The following is a 19,782-nucleotide window of genomic DNA, read 5'->3' on the forward strand; positions in this document are numbered from 1 at the left end:
TGGGATGTAAAGGAGAGAGATCCAGATTGTAACAGTATCAGGAAACAGCACCAGAGGAGATAGAGATTCTCCAAGGATTGGCACAACAGAGAGAGTAACACAAAGAAACATACTCTTTAAGGGAGTCTTTGTTGGGTGAAGTGATTTTGAGTGAGTCATTTACGTCATGAGGCATTGTCTCATTTTTAAATGAATGACTTGGACTAGAAGATTTCCAACCCCTTTTAATCTAAAGTGCTATGATGATTAATTATGTAATGTCATGCTATAGAAAAAAGGAAAAAGTTATTGAAAGTGATAGAAGATTCTAAAAAGGAATAAAAGAGAATCTTCTCTTTAGTTAGAATGTGTTTTTCTATCTTAGGAATTTTAGAGCTGTGTATTTTAAATTAATTATTGCAAGTTTCTAATTCTGTGGTTTCTTCTATGATCACTCCGTGGATTTTGTTCAAAGGACATCATATACCAGTTTGCAAAATGCACTTTGGCTTTTCATTAAAACTACAGAGAAAACTTTTTACTAGCAAATATAGCACTAAGTTACTTTATGGAAAAACGGTTACTGTCTTAGAAATAGTTATTTCCTTCAAAATCTCATTTTGGAAGAATGGTTTTTCTTAGCTTTTACATTGTTTTTTTTCTTTTCATTTGCTTACATGCCATCTTTCCTTCATTTTCAATTGAGTAGTATAAAAAGTTTAACTCTCAGGAATAGTCATATGACCTCTTAATTATAGAAACCCCAGAGTATGATCTACTGTTAGAGATGGCAGTGGCCACATTAACTTATGTATCTGTTAAGCTTCAGCATTCTCAAAGACAAAAGCATTTTAAGCATAACACCAACTGTATTGATTTTAATATTATGGAATAAATTCTAATGTTTCATGTATATATAAGCCAAATTTAGATACTTTATATTATTATATCATAGATATATATTCCAACCAAAAAGCTCAGCGCAAATTAATTTTAAATTTTAATGGATCTCAATCCAACGTGAAAGAAATATACCTTCTTATTTACCAAAGTACCTAAAGATGGTAAGGTGAGCCAACAAATATAAATAGACATATTGAATCAATTGTGTTGTGCAAAAAGAAGAAATAGAGAAAAAGAAAACATTTGACCAATTCCTGCCAGCACAGCTCCTTAGTTCTGGGCTATCTTCTTCCACGGAGACAAATAGATAACCTGCGTTGAGGTCTTAAGATTTGAAAATGAGAGTCCTAAACATTTTTCTTTTGAGTAACATCAGAGAAAGCCACAGGTTTTCCTCCACTGAAACCCTGTATAAACTCAAATTTAACTCCGAAACTTTACTTGGGCTCCTAGAAAATAGGAACAAAATTAAAATTGTTCATTTGGACATCTTATCTCAGGGTTTTGATTATTTATTTATTTATTTATTTTTGAGATAGAGTCTCGCTGTGTCACTCAAGCTGCAGTGCAGTGGTGCAATCTCGGCTCACTGCAACCTCTGTCTTCTGGGTTCGAGCAATTCTCCTGCCTCAGCCTCCCTCCCAAGTAGCTGAGACTGCAGGTGCACGCCACCATGCTCAGCTAATTTTTGAATTTTTAGTAGAGATAGGGTTTCACCATGTTGGCCAGGCTGATCTCAAACTCCTGACCTCAAGTGATCCAACTGCCTCAGCCTCCCAAAGTGCTTGGATTACAGGTGTGAGCCATCGTGCCAGGCTTCATCTCAGGGTTTTAAACCAGTAGAGCAGAAGCCCTTTACTTTGGTTTATGTGATCTATCTCTAGTGTCAAATATTCAGTACCCCACATTTTAATGGCTGAATTTAGAAAATGGCCTATTCTTTCTCATGTTTGCTAAGAAATTAATCATCAGTGATGGGGTAGATGCTTCAAATAGGCTTGCACTCAAGTCTATTTAATGGTGCAATATAGGGATTACTAGTTATTATATTCTTTAACTCTCAAGTTCATTCATTGGAAAATAAATGACTTTAAAAAGAGATGTTGCATATATATGAAAGAGATTACATGTGTTTCTTTTACAAATATCGTTAATTTCTCTAAGATGGTTTCTTATCAATTCAGTTATTAACAGATATAATATTGGTACTAAAAATAATTAAGGTATATAAATATATTTCCTTTTTCCTCCTAAATTTAGGTTCTTTTCAATGTAACAGTTACAATGAAAAAATGTGATGTCACAGGAGGAAAAAACTATGCAATACTCAAACCTATTGGTTTTAATGAAACCGCTAAAATTCATATACACAGAAACTGCAGCTGTCAGTGTGAGGACAACAGAGGACCTAAAGGAAAGTGTGTAGATGAAACTTTTCTAGATTCCAAGTGTTTCCAGTGTGATGAGAATAAATGTCATTTTGATGAAGATCAGTTTTCTTCTGAGAGTTGCAAGTCACACAAGGATCAACCTGTTTGCAGTGGTCGAGGAGTTTGTGTCTGTGGGAAATGTTCATGTCACAAAATTAAGCTTGGAAAAGTGTATGGAAAATACTGTGAAAAGGATGACTTTTCTTGTCCATATCACCATGGAAATCTGTGTGCTGGTGAGTATAAATATATACAGGCAGCTTTTACTTGTCACTATTACACCAGCATAGATGTTAAAGTATCTTTAAATCACATGTTTATAAATTAGCAAAACTGAATCTGAATTTGTTATTCAAAGTTTCAAAGTCCATGAAATTAGGGCATGGCAACAGATTTATAGTACGTGATTTTGATATTTATATCTTAACCTATTTTATACAGGAAATGCTTCAAAACAAAAACCTAAAATTAATTGTTATTCTCATGCTTTCCTTGATCTTGGAAAGAAATATACCAGAAAAGGAAATGCTGATGATATCTGACACATTTTCCAGAAGAATCAGAGTATTCTTCTAGAAGGATCTGATTCATTCTGGTAAATGGTCACTCCCTCCAACTTGCTCAGAGGATTTTATTTCTGTCAGGATGATGGGGAGTGAGCTATAAGAGTATACTTTTCATTCATATGAAAATCCTTAATGCATTATTATAAATGGTATTCTAAGCTGGCAGTAATTTAAGCCTCTCCAGTTTATTTTGGGCCACCACCAGCAACAAAACTGCCAAAGGACAGCATTCTTCAAGAAAATACTGCCTTACTAAGTAATCTAAAAGATTCGTCCTTGAGGCCACACACAGACCAAATTTTAAACATGAAATAAATTAAAATAAAAATACGAAGATTACTCTTGGGCCATTCAATTTACTGCCACCTACAGGTTAGATTCCAGAAAATCTAATCAACATTAGCAAACTAAAACAAAATACTGTTTTTAAATGAATTAAATAAACTACCTGTCATCTGAGTTCTGTGATAATTTTCCTGTGACAATGTGCTAAATTTACTCGTTGAGAAAAACATCTTTTTAGTATTTGCATTTTAGTAAATAAATATTTGTTAAATTATTGACGAATGGAAACATGTCATCATAAGCATATGGGACGTAACAAACCTATAAAAAATAAATGCTATAATGTAGTCTCAGCTGAAAATTTGGCCTGTATCACCTAAATGTGCAATGGAAAATTGTCTTTTTATTCTATAACATACATAGAATATCTTAATATACAAACATTTATTCAACTGTAACTGACATCATGGGTAGGATGGATTATAGATGACTTCAGAATGAACCAGCAGTTGTCTACTGTATTTTATAGGGAGGAAAAATATTGTTTTACAGTGAAGAGAAAGAATTTTCTGAAGTCACGTCCCACAGCTGTCAATCTCTCAAGAGGGTTTCAAATACATTTGAGTATTTGTCCCAGTCTCTGTTTGCAGTGAAATATCGAATGTACTAGCTTTTCTATACGAGTATGATACTACTGACCCACAAGCAGTTGAGAATCTGCTTTGAATTGTTTCTGTGTAAGTGCAGACTGTAACTGACATGTACTTTCTCCACTAGTCTCCTTTGGGAATAAAAACACATGTTCACAGGCCTGCTGGCGAGGAGTCAGCATAAGCCTGCACAGCACAGAGGGTTTGGCCGACATTTGTCTGGCCTGGACCTCATTAGTTTTACACTTAGCAAATTGAGCTGGTCCTACAGTAGAATCTGTGGAACAATTACCCTGTGAGGTGCTCAGCAACAAAAGAAGAGAGAGAGGGAGCTAAGAAAGGAAAGGAAGGGAGAGAGATAGAAGGAAGGAAGGGAGGGAAGGAAGGAGAAAGGAAAGGAGGAAGGAAGGGAGAGAGGGAGAAAAGAGGAAGGTTGGTTTGTGGCTAGATAAGCTTCAGAATTCCTATATCATCATGTGAAATGTACCCCCTTTTGACGATTTCTAGTGCACATTGGCATATTAAGTTTTGGACACTTTTACTGTCTAAAATCCATTTAACTATGTGTAACTATGTTTTCTTCACCCCACATGCATAATGTTCCCCCACCACACACACCATCTTTCTTTCTTTTTTTCATTTACCATCTAAGAACAGCTCACAGTACAGAGGAGGATCTGCTCTGCTAACTTACTAAATAATGCACTGAGGATGTGAAAGCAATTGTTCAACTTCTCAAGAGACCTGATCTTTAAACATGGCACTAGCAGTACTGAAGCACTAGAAAAGTTTGCCTCACAGTCCTGCAAAGTTATCCTAGGCCTTCAGCAACATCAGAAGACTGAGAGAATAGGTGATGGAAGCCATATCAAATACCTGTATCTTTTCTAATTTCAAGTCAGGCAGTTAACGTTACTTTGGCCTTTGCAGTTTCTTGATATGTGTGTTTTTAATGTAAAACTGAATATGCAATGACATTCAAGTAGTCTGGCAGCCACTGAAGCAGGGGTGCCCTTCGTGCTTGTTAGCAGAGTGCATTAGCATGGGGAGATTATCTACAGTAGAACAGCTTTGAAAACAGATCCTCCTAAATCCAGCACTGTTTGTGTCAGACCAATGAAAAAGTGATGCTGTTCCCATTCATTGGACTGTCAGTGCGTTTCCATGGAGATGATACAGGAATCCATGGTTGAAAACTCTTTACAAAGTCAGTGATCCAGATAACATAGGTCCTGCGGTGTCTTCCTCACAGGGCATGGAGAGTGTGAAGCAGGCAGATGCCAATGCTTCAGTGGCTGGGAAGGTGATCGATGCCAGTGCCCTTCAGCAGCAGCCCAGCACTGTGTCAATTCAAAGGGCCAAGTGTGCAGTGGAAGAGGCACATGTGTGTGTGGAAGGTGTGAGTGCACCGATCCCAGGAGCATCGGCCGCTTCTGTGAACACTGCCCCACCTGTTATACAGCCTGCAAGGAAAACTGGTATGATTTCTTTGACTCCAAACATACACAAAGAATAGCTACTTTTGTCCTTTTTTGTTCTGACTTCCTTAATCTTAAACGTTGCCAGATACATTGTGACCGCCATGCTAAAAAAGAATTAAATGAGAAATGCTATGAATTAGAAGACTTGAATTCAAATCTTTGACCCCTGGATAGCTGTGGAAGCATCAGAGTAAATCTGGACACTCACTACCTTAGCTTTTTTTGAAATTAGAGGTTGCCTGCTACCCAGCTTACTATTTAGTAATAGTGTGATCTCGGACAAGTTGTTATAATTTTCTGTGCCTCAGTTTCCTGATATCAAAAGTGAGGATAGTAATAATACCTTGCTGTATATCTGTGAAAGTATCAAATGATTCATATAAAAAAACTCACCTTTGTACTTGATGCATGGCAATCATAGAATAAATGTTAGCTGTTACTGCTATGTTTTATATTTTATATATATATATATATTTTTTTGTGACAGAGTCTCGCTCTGTCACCCGGCTGGAGTGCAGTGACATGTCACTGCAAGCTCCGCCTCCCGGGTTCACGCCATTCTCTTGCCTCAGCCTCCCGAGTAGCTGGGACTGCAGGTGCCCGCCACCACGCCTGGCTAATTTTTTTTTTTTTTTTTTTGTATTTTTAGTAGAGACGGGGTTTCACCGTGTTAGCCAGGATGGTCTCAATCTCTTGACCTCGTGATCCACCCACCTCGGCCTCCCAAAGTGCTGGGATTACAGGCGTGAGCCACTGCGCCCGGCCTTATTTTTAATATTTTAATGATAAAGAACAATGGTGTCTGTGACACACCCTAGAAATAAGTGATATATAAATGAAAGGTTATATATTAAATGAAGGTGACATTACTGTTTTGTGCCAATAAATTTTTCAGTAACAATTTGAGATCTGCACAAAGACTTCTAATCTAAACACTGTAACTTCCAGTTTGTTTTATTCAACATTTTAAACCATTGACTTTCTCAGATTAGTAGCTCAAGTAAGTTTTTTAGAATTATGCATGGTAATTTATTTAAATCATTTGCAAATGCAATCCTTCGATGTAATGATGGAGTTAGTTCTAATGAACATAATCAAAATTTGAATTGTTTCTGCATTGTTATTTTGTCTTTTTTTTTCTTGCAGAAAATATTATAGTCCACCACCTTTTTAAAGAATAAATATTTTCACTTCTGTTTCCCCTTGCAGGAATTGTATGCAATGCCTTCACCCTCACAATTTGTCTCAGGCTATACTTGATCAGTGCAAAACCTCATGTGCTCTCATGGAACAACAGCATTATGTCGACCAAACTTCAGGTAGGCCAAAGCTTAATAATCAAAGCACAGAAGAGTGTCTGTAGAGGATGATGTTCCCCCAAAAGACCCATAATTAACCATGCTAAAGAAAGGACTGGGCCGGGTGTGGTGGCTCACACCTGTAATCCCAGCACTTTGGGAGGCCAAGGCGGGTGGATCACCTGAGGTCAGGAGTTTGAGATCAGCCTGGCCAACGTGGCGAAACCCCGTCTCTACTAAAAATACAAAATTGGCCAGGCGCAGTGGCGGGCACCTGTAATCCCAGCTACTCAGGAGGCACAGGCAGGAGAATCCCTTGAATCCGGGTGGCGGAGGTTGCAATGAGCTGAGATCATGCCATTGCACTGCAGCCTGGGCAACAAGAGAGAAACCCCATTTAAAAAAAAAAAAAGAGGACTAAGGGCTTTATTTTTAAATTATGAAACATTGCTTTATTCTTTATAACAATAATAAATGTGTGTTTTTGTGTCATCTTCTACCTTAGATACTTCCTTCATGTTCACTGGCTCACTTAAATGTCATACAACTCTTTGAGATTGGTATAATCTCCATGTTATAGATGGGGAAACTGAGGCTCAGGGAAATTTTGTATGAGGGCTGCTATCTCTTAACTAGTAATGTTAAGATACATGTCTTAGATCAAGATCTTCAAACTAAAAGTTCCGTACCCTTTTCATTATGTCACATTTATAATCATTCATCCTTAAGCTATATTTTTATCAAAATGAAAAGTACTAGGAAGGAATGGCCCTTTTGAAGTTACATATTTTGTAAAAGCAGATCATCATTACTTAGAATTTTTTGGCTTCACCTGAAACATGAAAGCAAATATTGATTAGACATGAGGAAGTTCAGAACTAGAAGCAAGTTTGGATTATGAAGGAAAATTATGGCTCCGCAGATTTTATCTCTTAGTGAAATGAGTTTACATGGGGAACTCATATTTCCGGGTCACTGAGGGCTTGACAGCCAATTTATTTGGATGCCTTTCCATGGAAGTACATTGCATGGGAATTCAGCTGTGCAGATGAGAGGGGAAAACTAACCACTCAGCCACACCATAGCAAGCATAATCAGTGGTTATAGGGTACCATCTCTGGGAGATTTAAAAACCTGAATCGCAAACTCATTATATTGTATACATTAATATGTGCAGTTTTTGTATATCAATGATACTTAATAAAGCTGTTTAAAAAAACAACAACAAAAGCAAAACAAAACTAAAGTTATTTAGAACCCAGAACCTTACTTTGCACAGGGGTAAGGTATGGAACTCCACGGGCATTAGAAACTAACCTTGAAATTATATCTTTATTAAACATTCCCATTGCAACTATTATTTCAAGTCTCTCCAACCTGTAAGAAAAATTCCAGCTCTTAGAGAGACTGCACAAAAGAGTAAACTTTCTCCAGAGTTTTGTTTCCTTTTTCCCTCACATCCACACTGATCTTACCCCATAATGAACTTGGCTCTGAAAAAAGCCCCATGTGCTGCCAGCTGGAGCTCCAGCAATCACTCCAGAAAGCCAAGTGCCTTTCTAATAAATAGGGCCTTACTATCAACATGTCATTTATTATGTTAAGTAAACACTACTTTGACTTAAGTGTTGTTACAAAAAGTATTCTCTTAAAGCTCCTTAGGAAAAGCCCCGGCCTGACCTAAACTAAGGAAAGCATGGGCTAGGCATGAATGTTTGACCACTCACAGCATTTAAATATGCATGCAGATTGGAGCTCCGAAAATGCCCTCTGTTCTAACCTATTAGAAATATTTCTAAAATGTGTCAGTAGCTAGGGGCCGCCCCTCCCTTCACAACTATTGTGCAAGGAGAGGGAAAGGGCATTTGTTAGGCACCTCTATTATCTATCCACTCAGTCGTACTTAAAGGCTGTTCTTTCAGTCTCTCTGGCTGAGCTCCCACCAGGCGAGAAGCCAGTAAGTGGGATCAAGCCACGTGCCCCCTCTGATGATCTGCCTTAGCTGATTGAGTAGTCCTAAATCAACCAGAGGAAATGACAGCCTGTCAGAACAAAAGGCATGTATGTTATGAGCCCGAAGTCACTGTGGAGGCCTCAAAAGACACCAATTTTGAGCAGAATATTTTGGATTCTCTCTCTGTGAGACCTGTAGCAACAGAGACCTGCACTGGCATTTGGTGTTTCCATTCCAGTTGTAGCACTGGGATAGCCTTTGACCTTTCTTTCAAAGTACCTTATCACAAAAAAAAAAAAAAAAAAAAAAAAAAAAATAGGCTTAATTAAGTCTTCCCACTTGAGAGGAACCCTTTCGCTTATCACTGAGCTTGGCCTTATTCAAAAACATACTTAGTCCTCACTGGAAATTCTGACCCAAATCACCCAGGATTGGTTGGGCGGTCCACTATGCTAAGCCTTGGCAGGTCACCTCCGTAGTGGCCCTCTCAGGGACACCTTGGAACTTTGGATGAGGTCCCCAAACTCTGGAGAGTAGGGAGGGGAACACATACCTCTTTAGCCACAAAGTAATTTTATGAATCTGGGGCAGCTGGTGAGTTCCATGGAATACTCGCCTATTGTGCAACCATCTTCCTGATAGATTAGGGTAATGCCTCTGGCAGCAACAGAGCCTGTAGACTTTCAAGCACCAGATCTTTGGCTGTGAGGGTGTGCCAAAGATCTGGTGCTAAAATGAGATCCAGCATGCCCCCTTCTTTTTCCAGCTAGTAATTATTTGTCCTAAGCATTATTTGTTCTTAAAATACACAGTGCATGTTTAGAGGCAAATGGAATAGGTGTAGTTAACAGACTAGTAAAAAGTAAATTAATGAAAATGAAGAATGATATTTTCATGTTGTCCCAAATTGGACACTCCTATTTCCTGGAGAAGCCGTGTATAATAAGAATGAAAATTTACACTTCAATTTCTGAAGAAATATTTATTCACCTATTGGAGTAGTTTTGATTTTAGCTTCTGCAGATGTTTACTTTATTTTCCATTACTGGCATGGTACAAATGAAGACCAAGCATAACAAGAGAAACATATCCTAAGGCCCAGAACTGCTCAATAATTTTTTTAAATCCTCTTTTCCATTTAGTGATCAACAGTACACACCACAAAAACTAGTCCTCTTTCTGTCTTGGATAAAATTATGCTTGGTTATGGGACATGGACATATTCCAGTTAATACAATTAAAGAATCAAGCTGCAAAGGAATAATATGATTGAATACCTTAATCATGGCTATTTTCCAAAGGAGGGTTTTCTATTGAAAATATTTTCATAGTAAACGCGCAAGAAAAATTAGAGAGCTTTTTGTTTTGAATCAAAGATAATTTCAATCCCCTGATTTGAAAATGTAGATTTGCAAATATCTTTGGCACTATTAATTGAGGTGTGAACATTATTTACTTGATAGACTCTTTGATTTACTTATTCCAATTTTTAATCCATTTATTTGTTTGCTTCATTACAGAATGTTTCTCCAGCCCAAGCTACTTGAGAATATTTTTCATCATTTTCATAGTTACATTCTTGATTGGGTTGCTTAAAGTCCTGATCATCAGACAGGTGATACTACAATGGAATAGTAATAAAATTAAGTCCTCATCAGATTACAGAGTGTCAGCCTCAAAAAAGGTCAGTGAATTCTAAAAAAGAACTGCTAACAGTATGTTATTGCCTAGTTACCATATTTAGGCCCTTAGTTAATAATAATATTTCTTCTCTATTAAGGATAAGTTGATTCTGCAAAGTGTTTGCACGAGAGCAGTCACCTACCGACGTGAGAAGCCTGAAGAAATAAAAATGGATATCAGCAAATTAAATGCTCATGAAACTTTCAGGTGCAACTTCTAAAAAAAGATTTTTAAACACTTAATGGGAAACTGGAATTGTTAATAATTGCTCCTAAAGATTATAATTTTAAAAGTCACAGGAGGAGACAAATTGCTCACGGTCATGCCAATTGCTGGTTGTACACTCGAACGAAGACTGACAAGCATCCTCATCATGATGTGACTCACATAGCTGCTGACTTTTTCAGAGAAAAATGTGTCTTACTACTGTTTGAGACTAGTGTCGTTGTAGCACTTTACTGTAATATATAACTTATTTAGATCAGCATAGAATGTAGATCCTCTGAAGAGCACTGATTACACTTTACAGGTACCTGTTATCCCTACGCTTCCCAGAGAGAACAATGCTGTGAGAGAGTTTAGCATTGTGTCACTACAAGGGTACAGTAATCCCTGCACTGGACATGTGAGGAAAAAAATAATCTGGCAAGTATATTCTAAGGTTGCCAAACACTTCAACAGTTGGTGGTTGAATAGACAAGAACAGCTAGATGAATAAATGATTCGTGTTTCACCCTTTCAAGAGGTGAACAGATACAACCTTAATCTTAAAAGATTATTGCTTTTTAAAGTGTGTAGTTTTATGCATGTGTGTTTATGGTTTGCTTATTTTTGCAAGATGGATACTAATTCCAGCATTCTCTCCTCTTTGCCTTTATGTTTTGTATTCTTTTTTACAGGATAAGTTTATATATGTCACAGATGACTGGATTAATTAAGTGCTAAGTTACTACTGCCATAAAAAACTAATAATACAATGTCACTTTATCAGAATACTAGTTTTAAAAGCTGAATGTTAATAGGGGACACTGTAAAGTATCATCAAAACCTGAATAGCTTCATTGTGCACAGGTGTGGAGTTTTGTATCTTCTTACCTGGTAAACTGAAGGGATTGTTTGGCCATTTCATTTATCTTATCATTAATTCACAAGATAGTTAGAAATTCTGCCTCAAGCAAAGTACCACATTTTGAATGTTTTCTTAGATTTTGATTGCAAGTAGATATCAGCATTTTTTAAATGAAAAGCTATATTATCTTCTCCCTTCAAGGCAGCCTAAGGATGTTCTTTCCCAGAATCACTCCAACCCTTCTTGCCAGAATTCATAAAAGTACAAAATTGGAGAATAGATGATATCTTAGAAATAAGCTATTTTTTTTTTTTTTTTTTGAGACGGAGTTTCACTCTTGTCACCCAGGCTGGAGTGCAATGGCGCAATTAGGGCTCACTGCAACCTCTGCCTCCCGGGTTCAAGCAGTTCTCCTGCCTCAGCCTCCTGAGTAGCTGGGATTACAGGCATCCACCACCGTGCCCAGCTAATTTTTGTATTTTTAGTAGAGACGGGGTTTTGCCATGTTGGACAGGTTGATCTCAAACTCCTGACTTCAGGTGATCTACCCTCCTCGGCCTCCCAGAGTGTTGGGATTACAGGCATGAGCCACCATGCCAGGCTGCTAATTCTCCTTTTTAGTGAGTTAGGGAACTGAGCCTCAGAAAACTTAAACGATTTCTCAAAAAACACTCAAGTGATAAAGTGGCCACATTGGAAAGGAGTTTTTATCTTCTCATTGCCAGGCCAGTGTTCATTGCACAATATCATGCTACCTCTTGAATCTTTAAAATATTCAATTGGCAAATGTTTTTCAATGTGATTTACTCATGTCTTAAGTGTATGAGGAAAGTTCAAAGCAAAATAGAAAAGAATAATTCAAACTGAATTGTCCATAATCAGCTTCCAGTCTTTCATGCTAATCAGCTTCTTAAGAGACTGAAGCATGGCATACCTACAGGGGAATTCCTTCGCACCATAGCCTGTATGAACAGTGTTCCCTGGAGTTCTCCAGTGCTCAGCTTGAGACCTTGATACACGGGCCATGAGCCCTGTCTTCCCCAATGGAAATTTCTTTACACTTACCTTAACCCTATGGACTTAGTCTGATTTTATTGGCTAGCAGTCTAACAATCCTGTGTGGATATACAGTTTTGCCCATGACAACAAAGGAATCTATCTGAAATATCTTTTTTTTATAATTAACTTCCAAGATTTGCTGTCTTCCACACTTGAGTTAAAGTACTAGATACTGCATTTTGATGAAGACTAACCCCATCTCATATTCTACCCTAAAGAGAACTGAAAAACCTATAATAAGTTGTTCTGGAGCCAATAAACACAGCAGCTCTGTTAGATGTCCTCTACAGCCAAGCAATTTCAATGCTAACTTGAACTGCATTTCCTTCCTCAAATGAGAGATTGACATAATTCAGTACTGTGAGTCACTTGTATAAGAAACCTTTGATCACTAAAAATAATGTAAAAATTGGGTTTAGTAGCCTAATACACATAACATTCTTCTTAAAAAGGAAAATGGATGGATGCCTGACAACCCTCCAAAAGAAAAAAGCGTAAGATAGCCATTAAGATGATGACAATTTTTGAAATGAACATTATGATATTTATGAACAATAAACAAATTTCCGTATGGAATGAATTATCCAAAAAGAGTATAACAAAATGAAATCCTTAAAAATCAAGGGTTTATATTTTTTTTACACCCTCACTTGTTTGCACTAACTTTATAGTGGACCAAGGCTGTTACCATAGGAAGGGACAAACTTCCTTGTAGGCAACTCAGTGTTAGACGATGATTGTGGTTATGCTTGCAAAGTCTTGTGCTTATCTTTTTTGTTTTTACTTAAAAAGCTAATTTTTAAAGATTGTAGGGCTTCTATTTTACTTGAATAATTGATATCTTCCTGTGTAATGATTTGTGAGATGAAAATTAATATTTGACTAGTTAGAATTAATTAAATGGTAAGGGAACACAGGGTACTCTTAGGTTAAATAATGTATGTAAATAGAGTCTATTTTCAACTAATACGGCCACAGGAGCCTTTTGAGATTCATTGATATTAAACACAATTAATGAAATTTTAAATTGTTAACAGAATTGAGAACTTGAACAACGCTTTTAGTACTGCAGCATTTTTGTGCCCTAAAGTATGTAATGATTTATAAATGTGCCATACATACACTACAACATAACATTTGCTTTGTTATGCATTTTATTTCTCTGGGGACACCACTGCACTGCAGTGCACACGTATTTATAAACATTTGTTATATTTTTGGAAACTTGCTAATATTTATTAAGTCATAGACTTTTCTGGAGGACTTAAAAATTCACTAAAAATCTGATTATGTCTTAAATGTTCAGTTTATCTTTGGTTTATTAAAATAACAAAAAAAAATCTAAGATTAAACACAGTAGATATCTCTGGAGGCAATTTTCCAAAACTCAACATTAAAATTTGTGGATGCATGAGATGCAATCCTTCAAAGAATGAATCTGAAATATATTTTTAATATTTACTTAATATCCACTGAAGATATCTTTATGCAAGACAAGAGTCAGCCATCAGACACTGAAATATATTATGATAGATTATGAAGAATTTTCTCTGTAGAATTATATTCTTCCTGGAACCTGGTAGAGTAGATTAGACTCAAAGGCTTTTTCTTCCTTTTCTTACTCCTGTTTTTTCCACTCACTCTTCCCAAGAGATTTCCTAAAGCTTCAAGCTTAATAAGTCTAATAGTGAAAAATAACTGAATTTAATGGTATAATGAAGTTCTTCATTTCCAGACATCTTTAATTGATCTTAAAGCTCATTTGAGTCTTTGCCCCTGAACAAAGACAGACCCATTAAAATCTAAGAATTCTAAATTTTCACAACTGTTTGAACTTCTTTTCATTTTGAAGGATTTGGAATATGTATGTTTTCATAAAAGTATCAAGTGAAATATGGTTACATGGGAGCTCAATCATGTGCAGATTGCATTCTGTTATGTTGACTCAGTATTTAATTTACAACTATCCTTATTTATATTGACCTCAAGAACTCCATTTTATGCAATGCAGACCACTGAGATATAGCTAACATTCTTTCAAATAATTTTCCTTTTCTTTTATAATTCCTCTATAGCAAATTTTTATGTATAACTGATTATACATATCCATATTTATATTTCATTGATTCCAAGACATCACTTTTTCAATTTAACATCTCTGAAATTGTGACATTTCTTGCAACTGTTGGCACTTCAGATGCAGTGTTTAAAATTATGCTTGAATAAATATTACACTAATCCAACTTTACCTAAATGTTTATGCATCTAGGCAAATTTTGTTTTCTTATAAAAATTTGAGAGCCCATTAATGACAAAATATGAAGGCAAAATTTAAGGACAATTGAGTCACGCACAACTCAACATGGAGCCTAACTGATTATCAGCTCAGATCCCGCATATCTTGAGTTTACAAAAGCTCTTTCAGGTCCCCATTTATACTTTACGTGAGTGCGAATGATTTCAGCAAACCCTAACTTAACTAACAAGAATGGGTAGGTATGTCTACGTTTCATTAACAAATTTTTATTATTTTTATTCTATTATATGAGATCCTTTTATATTATCATCTCACTTTTAAACAAAATTAACTGGAAAAATATTACATGGAACTGTCATAGTTAGGTTTTGCAGCATCTTACATGTCTTGTATCAATGGCAGGAGAAAAATATGATAAAAACAATCAGTGCTGTGAAAAACAACTTTCTTCTAGAGTCCTCTTACTTTTTATTCTTCTTTATCATTTGTGGGTTTTTCCCCCTTGGCTCTGATCACTTTAACTTCAAGCTTATGTAACGACTGTTATAAAACTGCATATTTAAATTATTTGAATTATATGAAATAATTGTTCAGCTATCTGGGCAGCTGTTAATGTAAACCTGAGAGTAATAACACTACTCTTTTATCTACCTGGAATACTTTTCTGCATAAAATTTATCTTTGTAAGCTAACTCTATTAATCAGGTTTCTTCTAGCCTCTGCAACCTACTTCAGTTAGAATTGTCTAACACTGCTCTATTAATCAGGTTTCTAGCCTCTACAACCTACTTCAGTTAAAATTGTCTAATACAGCAATATTTAAAAAAAAATACTGCAATTGTCAAGGATGGAAAATGTGTGATTTGTGTAAACAATTTTTACCAACTTTACATTTTCCTACAGATAAATGTGAAATTTTGATAAGAAGTCTATGCAATGACAAGTATGGTACATAAATTTTATTAAGAATATTGAGTATAAAGTACTTTAATTCTAAATTATAAGAAAATATACATTTGCACATATTAATATAGAAATTCATTTTGTGTATATTTAACATAGCTTTTAAACTATTTTACATTAGCTACTTCATTATGGTTTCTTGAACTTCTGAAAAAAATTAGAAATGTATTAAACTTATCAGTAACATAAAAACTTATTTTGTTTCACCTAACGAATACTGCGTTTGTAAAAATAAATTTAATATAGAATATATTTTTAAATTAAATATTTGAATATAAAATAGCTCTAAGAAAGAAGCAAATTATCACTGAACATATTTCTTATTATTTCTGGCTTTGAATTATACGTAACTTAAATTGTCTTAAATGATACAGAATATTGGAGAATATGATACTTTCACATAATATACTATGAACCTGTTCATATAACTCTGATTGACTACTAACTTCTGTTTTATGTATTTATTAAAGAGCTGACACTGTAGTTTGTTGTGAGATGTTTATTTTTCTAACAGAGCTTATAACAGTAAGGACAAGGCATTTAATTAATGCATCATTCTGTTTAGTAGTAGGTGTTAATCAATATGAAATTCTCTGTTTTCAAATAAAAATGTAAAAATCTAAGAATATGCAAAACGCTTCCTTATTTACTTTGTGTTACATTAATCTCAAAGCTTCCAGACAACAGTACTTTGTCCCCCAAGGAAATGTAATAGCATCTATACACTGTCATTAGCAGAGGACATTACATAATTCCAAAAAGATACTACTCCTAGAAAATTGTAGGGCCAATGATAAACAGGGGAGGCCATCCTAGTTGTTCTTTTCCTTTTTGATAGTTATTTGCAGTAGAAACGGAAGAAATATTCTAATGACAAAAACCTGAAAAAAATAGCTAAAAGTTAAAACAGGCATTTTCCATGTGCCAGAGACTTCTACCACCACCTTAGGTGTGACACATTCATAACCTTCAATTGCATATTCTCAAGAGTCAGGCTTAAATTAATTGAATTTTATTGAATACCCATGTATTGTGATTTTTCTTACCCTAGAGAAGAGAATAAAGCAGAATGTGGTAGATACGGAGATCAGCTCAGTCGTGGTGACCCTAACCCAGCGGCGCCAGAGGAATTAAAGACACTCACACAGAAATACAGAGTGTGGAGTGGGAAATTGGGTCTCACAGCCTTCAGAGCTGAGAGCCCCAAACAGAGATTTACCCACATATTTATTGACAGCAAGCCAGTCATAAGATTTACTAAAAGCATTCCTTACGGGAAATAAAGGGATGGGCAGAAATAAAGGGATGGGTCTGGCTAGTTATCTGCAGCATGAACATGTCCTTAAGGCACAGATAGCTCATGCTACTGTTTGCAGTTTAAGAATGCGTTTAAGCAGTTTTCCACCCTGGGTGGGCCAGGTGTTCCTTGCCCTCATTCTGGTAAACTGACAACCTTCCAGCATGGGCATCAAGGCCATCACGAGCATGTCACGGTGCTGCAGAAATTTTGTTTATGGCCAGTTTTGGGGCCAGTTTATGGCCAGATTTTGGGGCCTGCTCCCAACAGATAGATACATTAAAAATGAAATAAGACATTTAGACAGATTAGCTGTTCTTAAGGAGCTTTTAATAGTTTGAAGGAAAAGATAAAGTGTAATGCACCTGGTATGGTTTGGCTGTGTCTCCACCCAAATCTCATCTTGAATTCCCATACGTTGTGGGAGGGACCCGTGGAAGGTAATTGAATCATGGGGGCAGATCTTTCCAGTGCTATTCTTGTGATAGTGAATAAGTCTCATGAAATTTGAAGGTTTGAAAAAGGGGAGTTTCCCTGCACAAACTCTTGTCTGCCACCATGTGAGGTGTGTCTTTCACCTTCTGCCATGATTGTGAGGTCTCCCCAGTCATGTGGAACTTGTAAATCCAATAAACCTCTTTATTTTTGTAAATTGCCCAGTCTTGGATATGGGTGTATCAGCAGTGTGAAAACTAATACAGTACTTTTCGATAGAAGGTCTATGCTAAAGAGACCAGATGGACACTTACTGGCAGGTTTCACAAGGCCTTTAGTTTTGAGAACTCATCTCAATTGTGTTTGACTGCAGTCTTTCAAGTTTAGAATCCTGATTTTTTTATTGAGTGTTATTTGACCCATTTCTTCCTTTCTTCTTTAGTAATAGAACCTAACTCCTGAGTTGCAGCAGAGCACACAGTTGAGACCCCCAGACTCCTTTGTAGCTGAATGCAGCTACAGAACTTAATGTTGGCCACTGGGATGGAGGAGGAAGTGATATGTGCAGCCCTGGGGCTCACTTCCTCTTCCTTTCTGTTGTCTGGAACAACTGGAGCAGCAGTCCTGGCAAAGGAAGCCTTGTGCTAAAATTCTTAGAGCTTCCCCTTTACCCATTGACTGTTCACCGCAAGATATCTCTGGTAGGAAAACAATCTTACCTAAACCATTGCATTTGATATTATAGCAGATAATCTCTACTGTAACCAATGAAGTTGTCTTTATATAATTGTCTCACTGAATCCTCAGGAGCAAAAAGTACCATTTTCCTTAATTTTTCAAATAGGGAAAATAAGTCACAGAAAGGTTAAGGATCTTGTATGAAAGCATGCAGCCAGTAAGTGGCTGCACTTACTGCAGGATTCATACCCAGATCTGCTTTACTTTCCATAAGTAACTTATCTATTGTGAGCACAGATTTTACTAGCTCAACAATCAGAAGTTAACCTTTGTCCCCACACCCCATAAAACATATGCAACAAATAAAGCTGAGGAGCTGATATATGTGTACAAATACTACACAGGGAAACAACATCCTTTAAGATGACAAAATTAAAAAAACCTTTAAGATGGTGAAAGGTACTCGGATTCCAGAGTTAGGAGAGCCAGGAGAATAAGAGAAAGCCCATGGAAGACAGCATTTGGCCTCGCCTTGCAAGAAAGGTGAGTATGCATATGAAGAAAGGGGAGGTAACCCGGGAGATTTTACAAATGATAAAGTATAACCAAACGCAGGAAAGAGTGTGGACTCCATCCAAGAACATTGAAATTGTATTGAGATACAGCATTAGATAACAAAAGGCAGTAACCTACAGGTCCTAAGTTATGGAGAGCTTGATTCCCAGGCTAAGAATTTTGAGCTTTGGTTACTGGGGAAGAGCAAACTGTAAAGGTTTTGCACAGAAAAGTGGTATTATTGGAGTTAAAGTTGGTTGACATATAATTACATAAACTAAATATAATTTGAAGCATTAATTTTTATACTCAAATACTAAATCCAAATAGTAGTTAACACTATTAAATATTCAATGCTATTAAATGTTATCTAATACTAAATTTAAATACAATTTAATACTAGTGTAAAATAATTTGAAGTAAAGTATTCAAAAGAAAAAATATTGAAATCCAACCTCCTAGTGGCAATCACTTATACATGTAGGCATATTTCCATTTTATTTTTCTATGCACTTTATAACTGCTATTATACGGATAATGCATATTTACTGTACAATGTATATGCATTATACAGATATGCATATTTACTGTAATATCTAGGTTAAAAATACCTAGAAATTAAAATTTAAAAAATACTACTCTAATCCAACCACCCAGAGTTGGTCATTGCCATATATTTTTCAGGAAAAAAGTACATATATAATATATGTAACAATATATGTAATTACATATATATATTAAATACATATAAAACATATATATAAGAAATGTATATATTAATATATTGGTGACTAAGAAATATACTATCTATAGTCCGGTATAAAGAGGATTTTTTTTCCAAAAACATATCAAACATTTATCTATGTTAAGATTTATAGCTGTTTTAAGAAGAATCAAATAGACGGAATAAAAAATGATAAAGGGGATATCACCACCGATCCCACAGAAATACAAACTACCATCAGAGAATACTACAAACACCTCTACGCAAATAAACTAGAAAATCTAGAAGAAATGGATACATTCCTCGACACATACACTCTCCCAAGACTAAACCAGGAAGAAGTTGAATCTCTGAATAGACCAATAACAGGAGCTGAAATTGTGGCAATAATCAATAGTTTACCAACCAAAAAGAGTCCAGGACCAGATGGATTCACAGCCGAATTCTACCAGAGGTACAAGGAGGAACTGGTACCATTCCTTCTGAAACTATTCCAATCAATAGAAAAAGAGGGAA

The 19,782-nt window shown here is 36.0% G+C and overlaps 1 protein-coding gene across 3 annotated transcripts in view; it reads left to right on the plus strand.

The window, feature by feature from the left end:
* The window catches only part of ITGB8 (integrin subunit beta 8), an 85,225-nt gene extending 69,013 nt beyond the window's left edge, over positions 1-16,212 (plus strand). For all 3 annotated transcript variants that reach the window (XM_034963776.3, XM_055115750.1, XM_008978730.5), the window contains 5 exons: positions 2,143-2,548; positions 5,066-5,291; positions 6,504-6,613; positions 10,067-10,230; positions 10,327-16,212. In XM_034963776.3, the coding sequence (XP_034819667.2) occupies positions 2,143-2,548; positions 5,066-5,291; positions 6,504-6,613; positions 10,067-10,230; positions 10,327-10,449 (1,029 nt within the window). In that variant the 3' untranslated portion in view covers positions 10,450-16,212. The remainder of the gene's footprint in view (positions 1-2,142; positions 2,549-5,065; positions 5,292-6,503; positions 6,614-10,066; positions 10,231-10,326) is intronic.
* The last annotated feature ends 3,570 nt before the right edge of the window (positions 16,213-19,782 follow it).

The sequence above is a fragment of the Pan paniscus genome, chromosome 6 (genome assembly GCF_029289425.2).
Source record: "Pan paniscus chromosome 6, NHGRI_mPanPan1-v2.0_pri, whole genome shotgun sequence".
In the NCBI taxonomy this organism is placed as follows: Eukaryota; Metazoa; Chordata; class Mammalia; order Primates; family Hominidae; genus Pan; species Pan paniscus.